The sequence below is a fragment of the Lissotriton vulgaris genome, unplaced genomic scaffold (genome assembly GCF_964263255.1).
Source record: "Lissotriton vulgaris unplaced genomic scaffold, aLisVul1.2 SCAFFOLD_701, whole genome shotgun sequence".
NCBI classification, from domain to species: domain Eukaryota; kingdom Metazoa; phylum Chordata; class Amphibia; order Caudata; family Salamandridae; genus Lissotriton; species Lissotriton vulgaris.
Genome location: NW_028248859.1, coordinates 180,600 through 204,925, shown reverse-complemented (window position 1 = coordinate 204,925; position 24,326 = coordinate 180,600). Strand labels below are relative to the sequence as shown.

General features: G+C 46.7%; 1 protein-coding gene across 1 annotated transcript in view; it reads left to right on the top strand.

Moving 5' to 3' along the window:
- The first annotated feature begins 3,836 nt into the window (after window positions 1-3,836).
- Window positions 3,837-24,326, top strand: part of LOC147663783 (uromodulin-like) — a 121,734-nt gene continuing 101,244 nt past the window's right edge. The window contains exon 1 of the mRNA XM_086950200.1: window positions 3,837-4,062. Within this exon, the coding sequence (XP_086806326.1) occupies window positions 3,880-4,062 (183 nt within the window). The 5' untranslated portion in view covers window positions 3,837-3,879. The remainder of the gene's footprint in view (window positions 4,063-24,326) is intronic.

Below are 24,326 nucleotides of genomic sequence, written 5' to 3'. Positions count from 1 at the left end.
TTCCTCCACATGCTGCAATCTATCATCTCCGACAAAAGTAGAAACTCGCAGAGGCGAGTTAGCTTGAGCTACACAATAAAAACAATGACCGTGTACCTTATTCCAAACTACCCAATTCACCTAACATGCAACTTCATTGCCGACAGTTTAACGACCCATCTTCAAGGCTGCAAGGCATAATATGTAAATGCATCGTCTCCAAACGCGCACACCTCCCTCCCATGCTGCCTGCGACTGAGTTGCAGAGGTTTCCTCGGGCCTGCAGACTGCATCCCACCGCGCTTCATTTTTGGTTCCCCCCCTTGCGAGCTGCCAGCCGTGAAGAACAGCCCAGACACCTATCGAGAGGGGTGAAGGGGGTCTGCAAGCCCAGGCGCCTCCTTTCCTCACCACAACCGACCCCCCACAGATATCCGGCCGCAGGGCGACCCCCCACATACATCCGGCCGCAGGGAGCGCAGGCCGGGATGCCAGAGGTGCCCCCAGCTGCCAGAAGTTAGCGCCCACACTCGCAGCAAACAAAAGGCTCCGGTTAGTAGACTGCAGATGTGCAGCCAGAAGCCGTGCATGTGCCCGGTGACCTGCAGAGGGGAAAGTAACATATAATCTGTTTAACTACCAACATTCTGGCACTAAATCGAGCCTCTCCTCCACCTCAAAGTGGCATGCCCCCATGCCTCAGCCGTACCCCCGCCCCTCCTCCCCGATGCTCACCTCCGTGCAGCGCCTCCTCGGGGGCCCGAAGGGGCGCATGTTCACCGCGGGGGCGCGACGTGCACGGTGCTCCGGGGGCAGCGAGCGGTGCTCCGGGCGCGCACAACAATCAGCCCCATTCAGCGCGGAGCAGGAACGAGAGGAATGGCAGAGCGGCGGCGGCGCCTCCCGGGTCCCTGAGCTGGGGGCTTCAGCGCTTCCGGCCGCAGAGCCCCGCGCGGGGGGCGCACGTGGAGCTCGGCATGTCCGGCGCTGCAGCCCGCGTGCCTGGGTCCCGGAATGCAGCGCACAGGATTACATGCGTTACATAAAATATACAAACAGGAAAAAATGCACATGTACAAGATGTAAAGTCACACAAGGAAGTATTTTAGACTTGATATACTATTTACACGTTAACTGCTGTAAGAAACAAGTCAGGTCCCGGGCCGCGCTGTGATTGGCTGACGTCACGGGGGTGTCCCGGGCCGGCAGCCAATCACAGCGCGGCCCGGGAATGACGTCACGGGGGTGTCCCGGGCCGGCAGCCAATCGCAGCGCGGCCCGGGACAAAGGGGCGGGGCTTAAAAAAAGCACCAGAAACGCCCCCGAATCGCGTTTTCGAGAGAAAGCGCGATTGACAGCCTCTGCCTCCCAATGGCTATCCTCCATTTATGGAGCTAGCCAATGAGAGGCAGAGGCGGGGCCGACATCCATACTGAAGACAATAGTTTTCAAACTGGGAGGGGCACTTCGTGCCCCTCGCCAGGTTCGAAACCTAACAAACTGGGAGGGGCACTTCGTGCCCCTCGCCAGGTTCGAAACCTAAAAATCTTTCTTGAAGGTTCTCACAGGGAAGGAATGCCTGTGTTGTTTACACAAGCTCATGGACTTAATCTGATATGAAGAGGCCCAGTGCATATTCCATGAGGAGAAATCCTTTGAGATGTTTATGGGCACTTAACAGACACCCAGACACGCGAAAGTCAGCCCAGCTGTTGTGCTCACATTCCGCCTTCAAAGGAAAGGAGCACCGGTGTCCCAGACTGAGGGAAGAAAGTGCCGCCTCCGTCAGAAAGTTCACCCGTGGCAGAGCTCAGCATTCAGGCGACCATCTTCCTGAGTGGTCAGATAGGGTGACCAACCGTCCGTAAATTTCACGGACAGTCCGTAATTTCGGCCGTCTGTCCGTTGTCCGTGAAGGATTGTTTAATGGACGCCATTTGTCCGTAACTGAGGCAGTACAAAAGCTCAGATACCCATCAGCATTGGTGAGGCACAGCGGGATGGCAACCCTCACACCTTCAGCCCTTGATGAGCTGTTAAGAGGTGCTTGAAGGTGACAGAGGGAGGGGCGGTAGCTTCGGAGCAGGGGCATCTGTTCAGATGCAAACAGCACTGAATGCGTCTTGTATTTTCAATTTGTGTGAGACATTCCCTTTCGGCCCAGGGTTTAAAATATCCTAGAACCGGCCCTGATTACACCGAGGCAGCACGTGGTTCACTTCACAGAGCTTAATTGCTGTCACTAAATTGTAAACAAACCCCGATTCTTCAAACATGCAGTCTATATTGTATTAAAATAGAGAAATGGCTTAATCACACTCACACTGATTAACAAAGTATGGAGGACAATCAGTTAAATCAGTTCTCTTGGAGTATCTCCTTTCAGTACTGTATATCAGTGTGGGCGGAGGGGGGCAAAACTAACATTTTGGGAACGAAGCCTGTCTTCTCGTTGTCTTATCCAGGAGGGGGTAAGGAGCCCTCCCCCACCCTGGAAGAGACCAAGATGATACTAGAATACTGCATACCCACCCCTGTGTCCACCCTGGTGGATCCTGTCCCCCTCCAGTGATGGCTCTTGTCCCCCCATGTGGTGGCTCCTGACCCCCCCCCTCCGCCTGTGATGGCTCCTGTCCCCTCCTGTAGTGGATCCTGTCACTGCCCTGGGTGGCTTCTGTCCCAGTCCTGGAATGTCTCCTGCAGCGAGGGTGAAGTTCTTGATAGGCCTCTTCTCAAAAAGGCTCAGCTCAAAATTAATATGAAAAGGTGGGCGAGTGAGTAAGTGAAGGGATGGCTGGATGAATTAGTGAAAGGGGGAATGGATGAATGAAAGATTGAATAGATGGATAATGGGAGGGATGGATGGATTGATGGGTGAGTGGAAGGATGGAAGAGAGAAAACGGAAATAGCTGGATGTATGGGTGGAAGGGTAGCTGGATGGGTAAAAGGGTGGATGGATGAGGGAAAAGGTGGATGATGAGTGAGTGGGTGGATGGATGAGTGAAATGATGGATGGATTGATGAATTGATAGGTGCAAGGGCGAATGGATGGACGGATGAGTGAAAGGGTGGATGTAAGGATGGATAAGTGAGTGAAAGGGAAGGTAGATGGACAAAATGATGAATAGACCAGTGAAGGAGTGAAAGGATAAATGGATGAGAGAAAGGATGAATGAGTGATAGGGTCAATGGATGGATTCATGAGCGGATGAGTAGATGGATGGATGGGTGGGTGGGTGGGTGGATGGATGGATGGAAGGAAGGGTGGGTGGATGGATGGATGGATGGAAGGATTGCTAAGTGAAAGAGTCGATGGAGAAAGAAAGGGAGGATGATGGATGACTGAAAGGGTGGATGGGTGGAAGGATCAGTGACTGGGTGGATGGATGAGTAGGTGAAAGGATGGCTGGAAAGGTGAAAGGGTAAATCGCTGGATGGATGAGTGAATGGATGGATGGGTAGAAGAGTGAATGTCTGAGTGTACAGATGGATAGGGTGAAAGGGCGGATGGATGGTTAATGGATGGATGAGTGAAAGGATGGATGAAGGGATGGATGAGTGAAATGAAAGATGGAAGGATACATGATGGATAGGTTTGCAAATGGCTGAATGTGTCAAGATATGGCTGGGCTTACTTAAATACAATTGCGCGATCTCTGATGTGTCTGTAAAACTTATCCAATTGTCCTGAAGTTTTGTCCTGAATTTTTACCTCCTGTCCTGAATTTGTGTCCTGAATTTTGACCCTTTGTCCTGAATTTTTACACTCACCGTCCTGAATTTGCACCGATGCCAGTTGGTCACCCTATGGCCAGACCACGCCTACCATAATCACCTGATTCTGTTTTGTTGCAGGTCGCAGTGAGATCGTCCCCACTGTTCAATGTGAAGGTTCAGCAATGACCATGTCTTTCAAGAAGTGCCTTTTGGAGAGGTTCAGGTACAGCGTCACAGGCATGCATTTTACGAACGCCTCGGACGGGTTCTGCGCAGACCCTTCATATCCGGAGCTGGTGGCAGGTGAAAGTTGGGTCAGAGCTCAAGCTGTACCTCTGGCAGGATGGTGCGGAAATGAGATGACGGTAAGAAGAGATGCACCATGAGTACCCCAGGCTTCCCCAGTAGTGAAAGTCACTGTTGTTTTTTTTTATAAAGGTCACAATATGTATTTGATATTTTAGTACCTGGAGCGCTCTGTGAAGGAATGTCAACTCGCCGCTGGGCTCTTTACAGTAGGATTTAATAATACATGCCACATAAATCATATACAGCAGCAGAGTCAGTGGTGCTGAAACAGGGGTCAAACAGCTGCTGGGCACTCACTAGCAGCCACGAGTTCTGTTATTCACAGCTGCAGCTGTCATGTCATAAATCACACATCAATCAAAAACATAACGGTTTTAGTGGCACAACAAACTTCCTTCCTAGGGTCAGTGCCACCAAGTGTCGCATACAACGTAATGCCTCGGAGCAGCCTAGTATCAAGCATTTCCAAATGCAATACAAATCGCATTTGCAAGAGTTAGAGCCACTGACATTGTAAATGACAAAGGGGCAGATTTACAAACCCCTATCTCCACCACATCACTTTTTTCACGTTGTGGTGGCAATATGTGCTTCGCCTTATTTACAAGGCAGCGTTAAGCCACTTAACGTGGCTTAACGCTGCCTTGTAAATATTGCCCACTTTAACACTATATTTAGCATGAAAGGGGAGGGCAATGGGTGTTGCGGTGGCCATTTTACCGCAATAACTATTGATTTTGACGCTGTCCCATATTTACAAAGGTGCTGTAAATATGGGGCTTTTAACACTGGAGGGGTTTTGTCCTACAAGTCCTGGCTGGACAAATATACGTTATATCAAAACAAAGGTGCCAGGGCTCGAGTTCAATTCACAACTGCTTTTTATTTAGCAGCTGTGTACCATCTTTAAATGGATTCCGAAGGTTTGTGTACTCATTCATACATTTTTTTCAAAGTTTCAAAAATTATTTACATTTTGTACAAACATCAGAGGTTTAAACATTCCTTAAGCAGTTAAAACAGTACAAACATAAATCATAAATGTGATACTTTGTGAATAACAAATCATAACATTCATTAATAGTTACACTTGACTATTTGGACTACAAAGCAACTCAATTTGGTACACCTGTACTTATTTTTATACTAGTCCTAACGACCAAGCATACATATTTAGTGGGACTAGACACATTTGGGCCTTATAACTTTTGCTGAAATCTCCCTATATTCGTGTACATGGATCCTTTGATCCGAACCCTCGGAATTTAGGTTCCCTTAAAACAGCTGAACAGCCAATATGTAAATATGGGGCAGCACCAAAATTAAGACCAGGGAAAACCTGGTCTTTCCCTTGCAAAATGGGAAGAAATGTTTTATTTCGCCTAGTTTTTGCTGATTCCTTGTGTACTGCTTTGTGCAGCACCCATAGAAAGAGCAAAAGGACAATGATTGTTTATGTGCATGAAGATGTCCCTTCCTGCACATAAACAATTTCCCCCTGCAAAGCAGACACCCTTGCACTATTGTGCAACGTGTTGGTGCTAGGCAGCTATATTTAGCGCAAGCGCAGGGGGGAAAACAGGGATGCACTGTTTTGTTGTAAATATGTTGCAGCCTTGCGTTTCAAAAGCTAACACCGCGATCCACCACTTCTATTGGAAATATGCCCCAATGTCTTTTATCTGTGTGTATTGATTTGGAGTGGATTGAATGTATGTGGTTTGGAGTGGAATTATGTGTTTTGAATTGGATTTTTTTTTTTTTGAGGAATTGTGGAGTGTGATTGTGCAGTTGCAACATCTACTAGATTGGAGTGGTGTGCCTGGATGGAATAAAAAAAAGAAAAACACTTGCCTTGGCCAGTCAGATGCCTCCTCACCTTCGTCCTCTTCTTCCTGTCACCGCCGGCAGCAAGTAGCAGCAGGAAGCACCTTCGATCCCAGGCTTCCCAGAGCCAACCACAATGCTGTTTGCAGTGTTCTGATTGGTCGAGTGGCGTGGTTAGGCACTCAGACTGGGACCGGGAGACTTTGCATGTTCCTTACCAGGCTGTGTAAAGCAAGCCTGGTAGGGACAATGCACAGGGTGCATGACTGTTTGGCCAACCAAAGAGGACTGGCCAAGAAAAATGTGCACTTACTAAGTGAAAAACACTCCCTGCTCTGGCCAACTCTGCCCTGCCCCGAGAGCCACTGACCTCAATAGGAAAAATAAAATGATAATAGCAATACGTTATTGTCATTTTATGTTTACGTTTGAGCAGTCAGGCGACACTCCTCTGCCATAGTGGAGGAGCCCCCACTTGGACTGTGTGTCATGGAGTGTAATTATGTGGAATGTAAATGTAAATGTACCAGCATTTACAGAGCGCACAGCTACTTCCCTGAGGTAGTGTCCTGGGACTGTACGTATACCACTTAGGAACCCTTCCTGGTTTTCCCTGTGAGTGTCCACTCCTGGGCACCCCCAGGGTGAAACATGGCATCCCAGCGCTTTTGGGGCTGCTGTGGAGATTAAGCAAGCTATTGCCCAGAGTCGCACCCATGATTAGAAGAGGCACCGAGGCGAGAATTATCAGGTCCGAGGAAATTGAGCCCAAGACCCGCCAAGGCGGGTATTGAACCCTGGTCCCGGGCCAGACCTCTGCATCAGGGTCTGCCACTCTAACCATTTGAGCCACACTTCTACACATGGTATTTTGTATTATGGAGTGGTATGTAGAGAAGTTTAATTATCTGGTGTGCTGTTAAATTTGGTGCATGATGTGGAATTCTGTTATATGAATTGGATATATGTGGTGTGTTACGCAATGTAATGGAAGACCTGTCTGCCTTTTTTTCAGTAGAGCACATGCTGGTTTATACCCCGCCTCATGCTGGTGTGAAAAAACTCATCCTAGTGAAAAATTATTTGTTATATGGGCTATGCCAGACCATTCAAAAAGAAAGACGGAAAAAATGCATTTGTTAGAGAGCTAGGTTTTTTGGAAAAAATAACAGGATCAGAAACCGTAATTGGCTCACTTTTCTTCTAATCACCACAAAGATGTGTGGAGCAGGTAAAAGCTATAAATAAGTGCGTAGATGTTTTGAGAGCTTTTTAGGGTACATTTTTTTATTATTTATTTTATTAATTTTAATGGCAGTAGAAAGTGCATGATACAGAAAATGTACAAATAAAATATACATTTCTTACAGATCAAAATTATACATATCAGAGAATAAATGAAAAATACATACATAAATAAATTACGATATCCAATTAACAAAACGGTTAAAGAAAATACGAGGCAGACACATTAAATCCAATTACTGATCGGTAACCATAGTTTTTGACCAAATGCTTTTTTTCTCTGGCCCTTAAGTTTATATACTGCATTCTCAAGCTGATAAATACCTATCAATTTAGATTGCCAATGATAAAAGATCGGAGGATCGGAGTCTAGCCAGCGTGAAGTTATACAATATCTATATACGGACATGGCTATAAATAAAAAACTTTCTTCTTCAATAGTTTTATTACCAATTTGATCAGTTCCAAATATGACTAATTCTGATGACAATACACATGATGACTCTAAAATACTATTCAGAAAGCCTTGTATAGCCATAATAAATTGTTATAATTTCGGGCAACTAAAAAACATATGGATAGAATCAGTGGCTGAATATCCACAGTGACTACAATTAATACCTTTCTTAGCTTTCCATTTCATCAGTTTTACCGGTGTGTAATATAAATCAAAAATGGCCAGAAAATGCTGGCTTTTGAGTGACCCATTGAAAATAACCTTGCTGGCCATTTCTAAGGACCTGGATATATCAACCTTTTCAATACCGATATTTCTTTGCCATTTCTCTATATATACATCTAAATTGTCTTGCATTCTATTTAACATAATTTGGTATATCACACCAATTCTATCTTTTTTCCTACAACTTTCTACCACATCAATTTTACTCATAGAACTGGTATTTAATAAAGTTTTTGTCTCAAGAAAACTCTGAATTTGGAGATTTTTGAAGAAATCTCTTCTTGTCAGGTTGTATTTGCTCTGTAAATAAGAATATGATACAAATTGTTCATCCTGATACAAGTCTCCAAATGAACATATTTTGTTATCATTCCATCTCTGCATTACGGGATCTCTAAAAATTTCGGGAAGCAGAGGATTCTTCACAAATGGTGTATAATAGCTCAAATTTATACAGAAACTGAATCGTTTTTTAAATTGTTTCCAAACTTGTGAGGCCGATATCATGACTTTGAACTTTGCTTTTTTATAATAACTCGGCTCTATCAACCTGTGCAAACATTGTCAGGCTTCTATTACCAAGAGCATCTCATAAATTGAAGGCATAAGTGCTTCATCCAAACTAAAATCTGAAAAAATTAAAATACCCATCAATCTTAATGAAATTGCCCAATAATATAATCGGAAATTCGGAACCCCCCATCCTCCTTTCAATTTTGGTAAGGTACACCATTTGAGAGATCTTCTAGCTCTACAGTAGCCCCATAGAAACCTTGAGACAATTCTATCCAATTTATTAAAAAAAACAGAGAGAAATAATAACGGTATGGTGCGAAATAAATAGAGAAATTTAGGGAATATAATCATTTTGATTGCATTAGTGCGGCCATATAAAGATAAATGTAAATTGTTCAATCGCTCAAGGGTCCTATTAACAGAAAATAATAAAGGGTCTGTATTGAGCTTTACAATGTCCTCCACTTTAGCAGAAATTGTCACACCCAGATATGAAGCTGTATGTGTGAATACAATATCTTCTGGTTTGCCTTCAGCTCAGTGAATTAACTGGGTCTTTGAGATATTTAACTTATATCCGGATAGGTCACCGAACTCTTGGGCAAGTTCAATGATTTTAGGTAGAGACGACCCAACGTTGGAGGTGACAATCGCAACGTCGTCTGCGTATACGAAAACGTTATATTCTATTTGATGTAGTATAACCGGGGGGATTCCGTTTTCTTTTATTAATCTATTCAGGTAGGGCTCTATATACAATGCAAACAACAAGGGGGAGCAAGGGCACCCTTGCCTTGGCCCCCTTGTAATCAAAAAAGAATCAGACATGTCCGTAGCTAACCTGATTGCAGCTTTAGGATTGGTGTATAATGCTTGGACAGCACGAATGTACTCTTTAGGGAATCCCTTCCATACCAGCACAGACCAAAGGAACCCCCAGTCGACCCTGTCCAAAGCTTTTTTGGCGTCCAACAGGACAACGCCGACCGGGGATCCCGAGGCCTGCACCCAATCCAGAAGAGTAATAATCCATCTAATGTGATTCGCAGTATCCCTTTTTTTAATAAAACCGTGTTGAATCTTAGAGATGAGAACCGGCATTATATCATTTAGACTATTAGCTAATATTTTCGAAAATATTTTGCTGTCTGATGTTATAAGGGATATCGGCCTATAGGATCCTAATTCAGTGCCATCTTTTCCTTTTTTCTTGAATACTGTAACAGTGGCCAGAGACCAAGAAGTAGGCGAATGTCCTTGAGCAGCTTGGGTTTAAGCATATTACGGAAAGCACGATAAAATTCCAAAATAATTTTATCTGGCCCCGTCGCTTTACCCGAGGCTAGATCTAAAATTGCTGTCTCGATCTCATCCCAAGTAATAGAAGCGGTGAATGCTGCAATATCTTCTTCAGTAATCAGAGTATTATCAGTATTTTCTAAATAATCCATTGGATCCCTCACTTAGCTGTTTCCATTATTAGGCTTATTGTATAGTAATTTATAAAAGCCGCTGAACGCCTTAAGTATCCCAGTTTTAGATTTATGAGTTACTCCTTCTAAATCAACAACTTTAGTTATGTCGTTCAGAGCTGCCTTTTGCCTCAACCACTGGGCTAAGATTTTACCTGTTTGCTCATTTAGTTCATAATATTCCGCCTTATGTAACTTATATTTGACAGCAACCTGGTCAGCTAGATACAAATATGAAACAGCCCGTTCGATGGTTAAGGAACGCTGCTCTTCATCAATACACTGGCCATTTTTAATATTAGTCACAAGTTTTAACTCTGCCTTTCTCAAATTGTCAAGTTTATTCTTAAATTCCTCTTGTATTTTCTTCAGTTGAAAGTTAGAATAACTAATAGTTTCTCCTCTTAAAACTGTTTTAAAGTATCCCACACAATTGGAACCGAGGCTGTCCCATTATTACGTGAGAAGAAATCTTGGATGATTTTAGCCATATGTGAAAGATAATGTTCATCCAGCAGCAGACTCCTTTGGAATGACCATTGATTGTTTAGATTAACACTCTGGTAAGGCAGCATTACTTCCAATTTAACAGGATTGTGGTCTGAAATCAGTTGCAGCAAGACTTCAACTTTCGCATTCTCTATAAAGAATGAGGAAATAAAAAAATAATCTAGTCGAACAAACTTTCGGTGTGGATTCGAAAAAAAAGTATAACCGGGGTCAGTGTGTTGTAGTTTGTTCCAAATATCAAACAGCCCGTTCACTAATGCTAACTCTCTTAAAGCTCTATAGGTCTTGATCTTACGACCTTTATAATTCCCGGTGGCCCTAATGTTACAATCAGAATCAATATGAATATTCAAATCTCCACAAAGAATTATAGGTTGACACCAAGCAGCTACTTCTAGATTAACCGAGTAAAACACCTCGTTGTCGTCTTAGTTCGGGCCATATAGACAACAAATTTTCAGCTTATTGCCCTCAACAATTATTTCGGCTAATCCCCAACTCTCCCATTTATCCGCTAACGTTCTAATACACTTTCCTGCCCCTTGTTTCATAAATATAGCAATTCCTCTTTTGGCCACGGTCTGCCTTGAACAGACTAGCAATTCAAGACCCAATCTTCTTAAAACATCTTGTTTATCCCAAGAAATGTGAGTCTCTTGTAGACATAGAATATCAACTCGTAATAGCCAAATTAATTTGATTAGGAACCCTATTTTTTTGGTATCATTCAAACCATTAATATTCAGGGTACACATTTTTATCTTTTTATACATTGCAGCACAAAATTGATCCCAAACTTAACAAAGTTATTCCTTCTCTGTCTGAATTCAAACCGGATAAATATAATGAATAGATCTGCCTTCCTGTATAAGCCATATCAGCTGCCACTGCCTTACACCCCCACCAGCACCCCCAACCCCTACCCAGTGACCAACCCCGCTCCCCTCTCCCCAACATATGAGGCTCAGGAACTACCAGTTCCTGTAAAGTATGGTGTGCCGTGTCCCCTCATCTCTGGGAGCCTGAAAGAAAGAACCATATTACAAAGAGAGAGAGAAAAAAAAGAAAAAGCAGCATCAGTATTCAGCTATGCAACTATGCTGAAGGTGATAAAGAACTACTAAGCCAAGATCCCTTGTAATCATAAAGTAAACACTCTATAGCTCACAAGGATTCGAGGTATTCCTTGGCTTTAACCTCTGATACAAAAAATGTGGTCTGTCCTTTTATCACAATTTTCAGTTTTGCTGGATTCTGCAGAAATACAGTGGCGCCCTTCTTTTGAAACTCAGGTATCAACTGGCATAGGTGCCAGCTGAGACACTGTGGCCTGACAAAAGTCTGGTCTAGATCATACTTTTTAGGGTACATTTAATCTTACCGTTGCATTGTATAGCAGACAGAAAGCAGGCCAAAACAGAGCTCACCATATCTGAAAGCTCACTAAATGTAATTAGGATTGGATCTTCATCACGCTGTGGCAAAAAATTCCGCTCTGTATGTAAAATAAAACATGGCATTAATTATTGATCTACAAACCCACGTGCGAAGATTGCTACTGTGATGGTTGAAAAAACATGCATGTGATGGGTGCTCCTAAGTGTCTTACTAAGTCAGTTTAAACATAGTTCTGTAGAATGACCCCGCTGTCCCAGCAAGGAAGTTGTGCGGAAAGCCAGGAAAGTTAACTCATATGAGTTGCATTCCGAGGTAGATTCAGCAAAGGTACTTACTCAATGTACCAAAACGCTGAAAAAAAAAAACAGCTCAAAGGAGGACGCATGTATAAATGATTTACAGACTATGTAACAAATGGCCTGAAAACAATATGCAATAACTTAAGTTTTGAACTTATCCAAGTGGGGCTGGTAAAGGTGGACATTGGTCACACCCACGATCCACAAGTCAGCATGAGAGAATACTTAACCACTCTCTTAGTGGGCCAAACCAGTCAGAAATGCTTCCAACCTAAAGCAGGTGGCTCGTGTTTCATAATATAAAGATGTATCTAGCATGTGTTGTCTTCTGCTGGACACATTCTATTTGTGCAGTGTTAGACTTGGCCCTTTTTTCAGGGTTATCCCCAAAGTTTTTTGCTTCTTCCTACTATTTTTTTCTGACCTGTGTTTGTTGGTTTTAGGACTCTGGGCACTTTACCACTGCTAATCAGTGCAAAAGTGCACATGCTCTCTGTGTTAATTGTTATTATGATTGGTTCTCCTAGATTGGCAAATTTTGATTAGCTGGTCAGTCCCTAGTAAAGTGCACTGGGTGTGCTGGTCAATAAAATACTACTAGAGGGCCTGCAGCACTGATTGTGCCACCCACATGAATAGCCCAGAAAAGATGTCTCAGGCCTGCCACTGCAGTGCCTGTGCTCAGTTTGCTAACTGCCATGTCGACTTGGCAAGTGCAACCACTTGCCAGGCACTAACTTTCTCTTTTCTTAAATATAGGACACCCCTATGGTAGGCCCAAGGTACCCCCTGGAAAGGGTTCAGTGTATCTTACAGGTAGGATATGTACTGATGTGTGTTACATGTCATGATAGTGAAATACTGCCAATTTTGTTTTTTTACTATTGGAAGGCTATCTTGCCCCATAGGACAGAATGGGGAACACTTTGTAACATTTTACAAGCATATCTTCCCATAGGGATAAGATGGAAAATTAAACTTTAGGCTCTCTGAACTTTTACTAAAGATGGTTTTTAAATTGCGTTTGAAAAGGCCTCTTTTATAAAATAGGCATTTTCTTGTTTAACCATTCTGTGTGCCTCTGCCTGTTTGTGTATTGACTGCCTGGTTTTGGAGTGACAGGTGCTGGGAAGGTGCATTCTCTCAGACAGCCACTGGGGGGTTCATGTGTGTCCTTCCTTTACTGAATGAGTCAGGGTTGGGCTGAATAAACCTGGGCTATATTCCGAGGAGTGGGAGGAGTTCTCACTAGCACTTGAATAGGCCCGGTCTGCAGTAGAGAGGACAGAACTGGTTTGGACTGGTCCCAGAGACCCTTAAACAAAGAAAACAAAGACAATTTGGGGTATAAGTATTAGACCTAAAACCCCTAACCTTTAGACTACTTCTCAGGAACAACGCATCTTTTTGTTTTTCTACGCTCATTGGTGCAGCTGGTTGGCTTGGTGAATTTTGTCGCAACAACAGGTACTTTGCAGGAAATCATGCATCCATAGTTTTCTATCAACTTAGTTGCTAAAACCTTTTGAAAGTCATTTCCTTTAATACTTGTATGTTGGATTTTTGTTGTTTTGGTCTTGTTAAGTTTAGATAAAGATACTTTAATTTTCTAAACCCATGTGGTGTCCATTTGTGGTGTTATCACTGTGTTAAAGTGAGTGTTGGTACAACTACTTTACACATTGCCTTTGGAATAAGCCTGTCTGCTCACGCCAAGATACCAAGGGGGTGAGCAGAGGTTATCTATGGTGTGTATCCCCCTTACCCTGACTAGAAAGCAAGGGCCCTATTTGGACAAAGGTACCTACCTCTGCCAACTAGAGACCCCCATTTCTAACACGCTGTATCTACAATATACACCCACCCATCTCAGGCATCACCGGTCAAGTGACACTGCTAATAAAAGGGGCTGGGTATATGAGACCTGGGCCAGCTCCAGTACCACATCCATTGTGTGTGCATGCCTTATTTCACAAGAATGTGGGCTTAGAGCCCACAACTTTAAAATGGCAATAAGTGGGTCGGCCCACATGTAGGTGTGCAGCAGTGCGGAAGTTCTGTGTGTTGAAAGTGTTTCTTGAGCATGAGGCACCCCTGCCAGAATGCCTTCCAGTAAGCAAGAATGACAGTGCCCGCCAGTTAATAACCCTTGCAGCCCCAGCCTCCAGTGAGCCAGCATGCTAACCAGGCTTAAGAGAAGAGTGAGCAGTGGAATGAGATGAAGCACGGCACAGATGAAGCCGTGGTGAATGGGGTCAAGGCATCATCAAGGAACAAAGTGCTGGTACTGCACCCCGCATGTGAGCAGCCTGGTAAAGCAACTATCTTCCATATACTAAGCACTACGTGGTAAATGAGAAGAAACCGTGACCCCCTGCACCTCCGCACCTGCCACCATTTGCCAGCTGAGGGCCTCTGCAACGTTAGCAGTGTAGTGAAGCAATGGTAGCACTATCGGCAGGACACTGAAGAATACTGCGCCTGACCATCGGTATGTCCAGGGACGTGCCATGCCAAACCCCCTACCTGATAAGGCATCATTAAGCGGCACCAGCCTGTTACCATCTGGACCTGTAGGTGAAAAAGAGAGTAGCATTCCTGCAAACCACACATACGCGGTACACTGGATGGCGTGCGGCTGCCTAGCTAGTGGTGTGCTGGTGTTCTGTTGTTTTGGGGAGTGAGATGGCCCTTGCTGGGGCGAAGGCATGGCCCACAGCACCAGTGGCCTATACTTTAAAGTGGCAGTATTAGTGCAGGTGTGACACGGTGGCCCTATCCAGAGGGGAGTTTGTGAATAGACTGAACCTGCCCCTACTATAAGAGGTGAAGAGTCATGGGCACAGGGCACTCCTGCATTCAAAGTCCCCGCACTGTAATCTCCAGCGCCCACAGTACCATTGTGAAGCCATCGCTGCCAGTCCCTCATATGTGCAAATGCAGCCAAAACCCATTAAAGGCATGAGGAGAACTCCAACAAAAAGGAAGATAGCACACATGAGGAGGCACTCACCCCAAACCTGAATCATCAGCGCCCACAGAGAGGAACTGGCGTCTCACATGCACTGCAAGGCCTCTTGAAATAACTCTAGCACCACCGAGCGGTCACTCACGTGCACTGTAGCCCAATAGTGACCAGTGGGAGGCAGTCTTAACAAATCAGGTATGCACAGTTATGCAAATGTAAGACGTGTTCCTGCACCAGTAGCGTCATCTACCTGATCTGAAGTGCACCACATGAGGCAGTGGAACTGAGGAGGCCCAAAAGGGCAAAACAACCTAGAGAGAGCATAAGCTGCTCAAAAAGAACTTAAAGCTGCCAAGGGTTCAGTGATGCCAAGAGCAGCCAGACAGGAAAGCCTCAAGGCAGTCAAGCACCAAGCCAGCCCCATGAAAGGTGCAAGGAGAACATGCATGATGCATGCTCGCCCCAAGTGGCTGTCTGACACCATCGTAAGCGAGGAAATGGCGCCACACACCCGCAGTGGTTAAAGGACATCACTGCAAGCCAGGAGAATGGGCAAGCTAAGTGTCAGAACAGGGCGCCAATGAAGAAGGGCCAAGAGCGTGAAGTCAGCAGCAAAGAAAAGACACAGTCTTTAGAATCAGACGCGACCAGTGAGATGTCCATGTGGAGTCAACCTGTGACACTTATGATGCCACATCACTACGAGGTACCTGGTTGGAAGAGAAGGAGGGAGTGGCACAATGCCACAGTGTGAACAACTACCACAGGTGTACAAGAGAAAACAGAGAAGAGAGATAAGTCCAAGGACTCATGCCAATACCAAAGAGGGACTCTATCAACACAAGCCAGTGATGAGGATGCTGAGAGCTCACTGAAGACAGCTCTGTGGGAGGACCAAAAAGCAGCAAGTGTGATCTGCGTCCAGACCCCACACTTCACAGTGCAACCATTCAGTCAAATGTAACTGGCTGCTTGGTATTGATGGCATCCCAGCTAGCAATTGCACTTACCAAAAGATATCTGTGAGAAGTTGGCCTGGTATATGATGCTCACTAGTTCTAGTGATCACCTTGTACCATGCCACGCAACCCTTATGATGATTGGTTGTAAGTCAACCTTATAGACCAGCTATCCTAGTAACGTGGACAAAGCAGTCTTAGGCTAAACTCTGTAAAGGCATGTGAAGCAAGCTGTTTTACCATACACAATCCCGTTGAATACCAAATGAAAGGACACCACACAGATATATATTGAAACTATATATATATTTATTTACTACAAAATCCCCTATACTCTTTATGAGCACTGAAGCAAATGCGTTAAAACAAAACACAGTTTAAATATACAAAAGTTACACAATATGGATGAGCCCTAGGGGCCACCTAAACCATATACTAAAATAGTGGTATAAGAACCACCTAGCTGAAAGGAAGTAGACCTAGGGCCTGGGGAATCACTGGAGCTGTTCGGGACTAATAGTGAAGAAGTCGGGAAAGGCCCGCGGGACTCGGGTGCAGTGCGGAAAGTGCACGCATATACCAATGTAAGTCAATGGTGCGTAAAAGTTACAAAGTTAGTTATTAAGGAACCTTCCGAGTGACCTAGAAGAATGAAACTTTAGACACAGACACTAGAGGTGTCTACCAGTGTGGGAACACTGGCGTTGCTGAGTTACCTCACCCACAGGAAGTGGGTGCACAGGTGCGAAGTAGTGTCGGGTTTTGTCACGCAGGTCGATGGTGCTTGGAGCTGAAGATGCTGCAGGCGGCTCGTTGTGAAGAGTTCTGGTGGACCCAAGGGTGGATCTGAAGTGGTGAAGATCTGGAAGCAGAGGGGACAATGTTCAAAGTCACTAGCCAGTGACTACCGTGGAACCAGGATGGAACCAGGCGATGTCGGGTGCAAACAGGCGATGAGGTGTAGCTTCTCTCTGCAGCCACGTGGACACGAAGAGGTTGAGGACGTCCAGGAGTCAAACACGAGCTGTACCACAACTGTTCTAGCTGATGGCAGTGTTGACAACTTGATCAGAGCAAACAAGCCTTGGCTAATGCAAGCCACCCAGGAAGTGAAAAAGGCCTATCACTCGGACCAGCAAGGTCAGAGCGGGTGCTCCTTTCTACAGGAGCGAGGGCAAGTCTAGAGCAACCCGACCGTAGTGTAGATTGTAGGTTTCATCGCCAAGATGGCCGCTGACCATGTGGCAAGTGGCCGGGATGGCGCGTCAAGTGGCACGATGCAAAAGGGTCCCACACAGATCGTGGAGATGCTGGGGGGCTGATCTTCGGTGCAAGGGCTGCTCGGTTGAGTGGCTTCTCAATCTCGAAAGCACAGCATTGAGGGTACCTCAGGTGCTGCACAGTCAGCTTCTCGGGGGTCTTTCTAAATGTCAGGTCCCACGGCTCTCGATGCCTCCACGTGTCCCTTCTTTGCAAGGACTGTGGATCGGGCTGTGAGAAGTCTGGGAATCTGGGTCTTGTCGGGCTGTGGCTGTGGCGGGAGGCGGTGGAAAATCAGACTATGAGTTGCTGAATGGTGCCTGTGTTCACAGGGTGGCCACTCCTAGGCCACAAGGGAGATGCTCTTCAGTCTTCTGTGCAGCAGAACGTCGAAGTCCAGTCGTCTTCTTAGTTTCAAGTTGATTCAGGATGACCTGACATGCTATGGCACTGCTCCCACTCTTATTCCCAATCTGAGGGGTGGATCACCTGCTAGGTCCCTTCTCTGGGTGGGACCAGGAAGGGGGGCGGTTACACCCCCTTTCCTTTGTCCAGCTCCTCGCCAGGCCTGGGTCTGGAAAGTCCCAGGACCGGTTTGGACTGGCTTATGCACGAGGACACCTTGTGTGCCCCGGGCATGTCTGATTCTATTCAGCCCTGTCCTACCCAATACACAAAATCCTGTCTGGGGTGGTGCTCTCACCTCCCAAGGCAGGAAACCCTTTGTCCAAGCCTCCCTCGCTGGAAGGACTCCCAGCAGCAGGAGGTCAGACTTCTGTCTGTGGTGGCAGCATCCATTTTGTGATGCTGAGGCTCTGGTTAACTTTAACCGGGGTTAAGGCTATGTACATGTCATGTCCCTTTAGAAGGGTGGAATGCTATCCCCATCAACAGAACTGTCGAGGGGATAGTATTCCAAATCGTATGACACCTTACTCGACATGTTTTGATAAAGCCAAACCAAAGTTAGCATATAACCGCGAGGATTATAATGCACTTAAGAGTATATGGTATGGCAATATCCCGGAACAGCTAAGGGAGTTGTTACCGACAGCTGCAGACAGGCTCAGCTCATGCTAGAGCACCATCTCACATGAAACCACGCACTCTGCCCCCAGGATTGCAGGGGCCTTGCATAGGAATGGCTTATAGGTTAACATGTGTCCAGTTAAGGTTAGATATAGGGATACTATATCTAAGTAAGAGGTGATTACACCAACTGACCCCAGATGAGTTATCAGCCAGTTGTGTCAAATATGGAGGCCAGGCCAGGGGTGGCACAATACATGCTGCAGCCCCTGGTAGGCCTTGGCTACGCCTATGCCCTGGGTACCTATGGTACACTGTTACAGGGGCCTATAAGGTGAACCAGTTCCAATTGTCTATGCACCTAGGGTACATGGAGTCCATTTTAAGGAGAGAGCAATTAGCCTGGGGCCCTGAATAGCAGGATCCCAGGCCAACTATGTCAAAAACCTACTAAACACCAGGCAAAAAGTATGGGGGTAACCATAGTCAGATATCCACCTTCCTACAATATCTGCAAGTGGCTATGAACTTTGTCCAGGCCTCCTCACTTTAAAGTGAGAAATTGCCACGTGTGGCCTAAGTCTAAGATGGTAATTATCATCATTACCAATCCAAACCATATCACCAGAACAACCTAACAACCTAAGGAGCGTCGCACCACCAGAGTGTATCCAAATGCCTGAAACATCCAGAGCCCAACAAGGTATTCCTGGCATAGTGGGAGGCTGGCCACCCAGAAACCTTCTGTTACCTCCCATTAGACCTGCTGAAAAATCATACTCGATGATTGGACAATCAGCCCTTGGGGTTGCAACAAGGTTTTGGCTGAAGCCCTGTTGGGAGTTCCATAGTGGCCCCTTTGCATGGCTTACAAAAAGCCAGCACAGCTCACACAATTGTGTGGGAATCCTGGGCAAAGGCCTCGAGGGAATTCTTGTGAGAGGGGAATCCTGATAAGAGAGATGTGTATGCAGCAGCAGCCCAACAGGCACTGGGAAGCATACTGGTCATAGACTGAGACTAGTCACCCAAATAATATCTGCTGAAGACATGTGACCCTGAGTACTGACTGCCAGAGCACACAGACACTGAGAAACCACCCTTTGCGGCTGCGAGAGTGACTTGGTTGTTGTTCTGTTGGCAGTTCCTAGGCTATGTCTTCATGTGGCCTACAAGAGGCCCACACAGTCCACACGGCTCCTTAGCAGCCTGGTAGAAAGAGCATCAAGGAGTCCAGGCCAGAGAGGAAAGTCTGAAGCTTGTCTACCAGAAGACACTGGGAGGTATTATCACCTTCAAGGAACACCCTCAGCCATCAATGTCATCCTCAATCTTTGCAGGTTTGCAAACCATTGGAGTCTGAGCGCCTTCCAGCAGATCTCCACAGTGGACTCCACTACCGCTCTGTATGCACCCACATTTGAACTGTACCAATAGTCTCCAACACCGTGAGCCTATGCCGGTCTGATCTACATCACTGAGGTGAACTAAAACTTCATGGATAGGCAGTCCAGAGTTCCAGCACTACTTAGCAGATGGCCGGAAGAGATTCAATGGTGCTGTGTTTTGTTCTTTGTTTTTCCCATCGGTTGAACTTTGTTTGTCTCTTTTCCAATTAAGTTTAGGAGGGATATAGTGTCCTGCTGGACACGTTTAGTGTTCAGCATTGTGCTGTATCTACACTATACACCCTCCCATGACAGGGGTCCCTGGTCAGTTGACGCCCGTAATAAAAGGGGCCAGGCTCACGTGCCAAAAGCCACTGTGTATGCATGCCTTATATGTAGTCTTAGAGCCCACTACTCTCAGCGCGTAGCTTAGAAAGTGTGGTGGAGCAACTCACTTCAGGTACTATCTTGGAAATTACAAAACCAATTTAAATCAGTGTGCTTGAGGGAAAAAATGTAGACCTGTCAATCCGTAATCAACTTTTTCAGCTCTATATGTGACATAATAAAAATAAATGTGCTATTATGCTTCAGCTGTACAAGGAAGCTGAGGTGCTTTATAATTTCATATAAGAAAGTAACAGAATATGCATAACTAAAGAGATTTCAAACTTAAACAAGAAACATAAAAGCGGGCACTGTGCTAGAAAATGCAGTGCAGCACCTTTGTCGACAGAAGTTATGTTAGCAGTGCACTGCATGGGGCATCTGATGACACGAAGTAGCAATTAAAAAACAAGCAGAAAGTGGTCCTTCAGAGAGCAGGCACTGCGTGTGGTTGGGGGGCATTGACAAGGGTAATAGATAGGTTTGTTCAAACACTAGAGTTTCACTGACATGGGGACAAACCAAGGTTATATGGGATCTTGCCTTAATTCTCATACGTTATTAGCCAAGAGCGTTTGTGCAGCGTTGGTCTTGGTGCAGAAAGTGGCTCATCACTGACTACTTTGAAATCAATGCGAGCAGTAAATATACAGTTGCAAAGCAGCAGATCACTTTTTTTGTAGTTACCCAACAATGTGCTTGCATTAAGTCCTGCCAGTGGTTTTCACGATGCGGTATGCATCCCTTTAATTTCACTTACCACTTATAGGTTCCGTATCATTTGTAGAATGTGTCACCAAAGTGACGCCACAGGAAACAGCTGATGCAGGAACCATTCTTGCCGGAGTCCTTGTTGTTTATTAGGAGATTGAACTATCCTTTATGCCAGATGGGAAGCCACTCAGGCACCTCTGCAGAAGGCCACCATAAGACTATTAGTCTGGCAGGAGGGCCGTGCAGGAGTGTCCGAGTCCATCCGTACAATGGGTTTAGGACCAGGCCTTACAATGCCAGCAGATGGCTGAAGATTGGTTAAAGAGGTGCTGTGTAGAGCAGCTATGCACACTGATGGACGTGGACCCCATGGCACCAGCTGAAGCTATGCACTCACAGAAAGGGTGCCTCTGGTGTCCATACATCAATGCAGCTCAGTCATACCACAAGTAAGCCTAATGACAGCAGACATTTTCTGCCACATGCAGCAGAATAGAAGGGTGTCTGTACACAGCCATAGAGTAGTATAGAAGAAATGTAGATAGAGACTGCGGGTGGGGCTGCCTTGGTGTTCCTGAGCTTCTTTAGTGTGTAGCCCTGCAGAAGAAAACAAAAAGTGCTGCCGCCATTTTAAAGCTGAAGCGCAGTGTGCACAGCAGCACTGCACACTGCCAAAGGGTAAACAAATCACAAGTCTGCTATTTTTAAAGTTAAAGCGTGGCATAGTGTGCTACGAAAAATATAAAAATACAAAGCCATAGAACTAGGAACAGGCACTCAAGGTTCAACACAAGCAGTAAATAAAAGACGTAGTCCTCAAAGGAATCCATAAACACCTACGCAGGGGTACTCATAGTACGGCCCGCGGGCCGGTGGCGGCCCCGCAAGCCTTCCTTGGCGGCCCGCCGGACCTTGCAGACATGTACCAATTAAAAAAAAAAAAAAATCAAGAGTTTTAGTAAACACCGGCGGTCGATGCAGCCTGACTCGGAGAGGGTCTGCTCTACGGGGGCTGGGAAATTCCAGCCATAGAGTGGAGCTGCAGGGGCCTCAGAAGAGGTGAAACAGACAAAGCCTCATTAACGATTTAATGGTCTTTTAAAGACCTGTGTAGTGCTCCGGCTGTGTGCGCGCCAGGCAAGCTGACTCATCCCGGGCTGCCACAGAGGAGGAGGGGAGGGGGGCATTGTTGGACAATTACAAATTACAGTGATCAGGACAAACCCCGTGACTGATTGAACCGAGCCACTTGGAGATCACTCTGCGCAGCCTCGAGTAGCATTTGTTTTATTGACACTGAAGGGATGAAAGTCTGAATCAGCCCAGCCTTATTTGGAATCTCTGCCCTCCGGATCACACCTGTTCTCTGCTAAAGTGGTCCAGACAGCTCTCGTGCACCCTCTACATTAGGGAGTCACTAATAATGTGCTGCAGATTTTGGGAAGGCTGGGGAAGGTGGTTCGATGTGTGCAGCAAATAGCTCTTGCTTTTCGTGATATTTCTAATAGAATTAATACACCTTGCCTAGACAGAGATAGGGAGACAGAGATGGAGAGAGAGGGCGAGGGAGGGAGAGACAGAGGGAGGGAGAGTCAGAGGAGGTTGAGGGAGTGAGAGAGTCAGGGGAGGGCGAGGGAGGGCGAGGGAGGGAGTGAGAGAGGGAGGGGGAGAGTCAGGGGAGGGTGAGACAGAGGGAGGGAGAGACAGAGGGAGGGAGAGACAGGGGAGGTTGAGGAAGGGAGAGTGAGGGCGAGAGAGGGAGAGTCAGGGAAGGGAGACAGAGGGAGAGCCAGGGGGGTGAGGGAGGTAGAGAGAGGGAGAGTCAGGGGAGGGAGAGAGAGGGAGAGTCAGGGGAGAGGGAGGGAGGGAGGGAGGGAGGGAGAGCCAGGGCAGGGTGAGGGAGAGGGAGAGTGAGAGTCAGGGGAGGGCGAGGGAGGGAGAGACAGAGGGAGGGAGAGTGAGGGGAGGGCGAGGGAGGGAGAGACAGAGGGAGGGAGAGTGAGGGGAGGGCGAGGGAGGGAGAGGGAGAGACAGAGGGAGGGAGTGTGAGGGGAGGGAGGGAGAGTGAGGGGAGGGAGGTAGAGAGAGGGGAGGGAGGTAGAGAGAGGGAGAGTCAGGGGAGGGAGAGAGAGGGAGAGTCAGGGGAGAGGGAGGGTGGGAGGGAGAGCCAGGGCAGGGTGAGGGAGAGGGAGAGTGAGAGTCGGGGGAGGGCGAGGGAGGGAGAGACAGAGGGAGGGAGAGTGAGGGGAGGGCGAGGGAGGGAGAGACAGAGGGAGAAAGAGTGAGGGGAGGGCGAGGGAGGGAGAGGGAGAGGGAGAGACAGAGGGAGGGAGTGTGAGGGGAGGGAGGGAGAGTGAGGGGAGGGAGGTAGAGAGAGGGATAGTCAGGGGAGGGAGAGAGAGGGAGAGTCAGGGGAGAGGCAGGGAGGGAGGGAGGGAGAGCCAGGGCAGGGTGAGGGAGCGGGAGAGTGAGAGTCAGGGGAGGGCGAGGGAGGGAGAGACAGAGTGAGGGAGAGTGAGGGGAGGGCGAGGGAGGGAGAGACAGAGGGAGGGAGTGTGAGGGAAGGGCGAGGGAGGGAGAGACAGAGGGAGGGAGTGTAAGGGGAGGGAAGGAGTGTGAGGGGAGGGAGGAAGAGAGTCAGGGGAGGGAGAGGGAGGGAGAGAGAGAGAGTCAGGTGAGGGCGAGGGAGAGAGGGAGAGAGGGTGAGTCAGGGGAAGGCGAGGGAGGGAAAGAGAGTCGGGGAGGGAGAGAGAGGGAGAGACAGGGGAGGGGAGGAGCGCCTGCCAACTACAGTTTCCTTATGCTGTAGGTCCTACAGCATAAGGAAACTGTAGTTGGCAGGCGCTCCTGAGTGAAAAATGAAAGTTATGCATTGGGAATGCTAACCAATGAGGAGACAGCAAAGAAAAGTGATGCAGGAGTCAACCGATGGTAAGCAGCTGGTGGGATTTCACTCCTCTTAGTGATTACACCACGTCTTGCAGACAGCGCATGTGTGCTGCCTAGGCTCAACTTAAAAATCAGGAGGTGCTCAGCCTGTTGCGGTTCAACCACTCCTGTCGTAGAGGTGAAGACACGTCCGAACACAGAGGTTAACCAGCAAAGGAAAATTAAAAAACTGATTGCAGCTTGTCAGACTTTTCCCATTAGCCCAGACTTATTTGGATGCATGGCAGCAAATCATGGGGCTTTCACTATCTACTTGTTGTAGCATGTAAAGTAATAGTACTATTGGCATACTACAAAATGCACTAGTACCGTCATGGCAACACTCCCCACCCCCAAACACATAGCATGCATGCAAAAAAGCAAAAACACATAGCATGCATGCAAATAAGTATACACCACACAGATTTTGTATTGGGAAAAATGCTGCAGGTTTATTACAACGTTATGTAATATGGTGGGTTATCTTACGGGCGATCCAAAGGCAGGCAGCATTCTCACCACCTACCCACCTTATGAGCTGAGCAGCACTGAGGCGAACCCTATCTATGCTGTCCCTTCCAGTGATCCTCCTCCCAGATCACGTCACACCTGGTTAAGCATGGGTGGAAAATCCGTTTCGCTCGCGGATTTTGCGGATTTTCGGTAAATTCGCAATCCGCGAGATTCGCGAATCTCCCGCAAAATCCGCAAATCCGCGAGCAGCGGATTTTGCTCGCT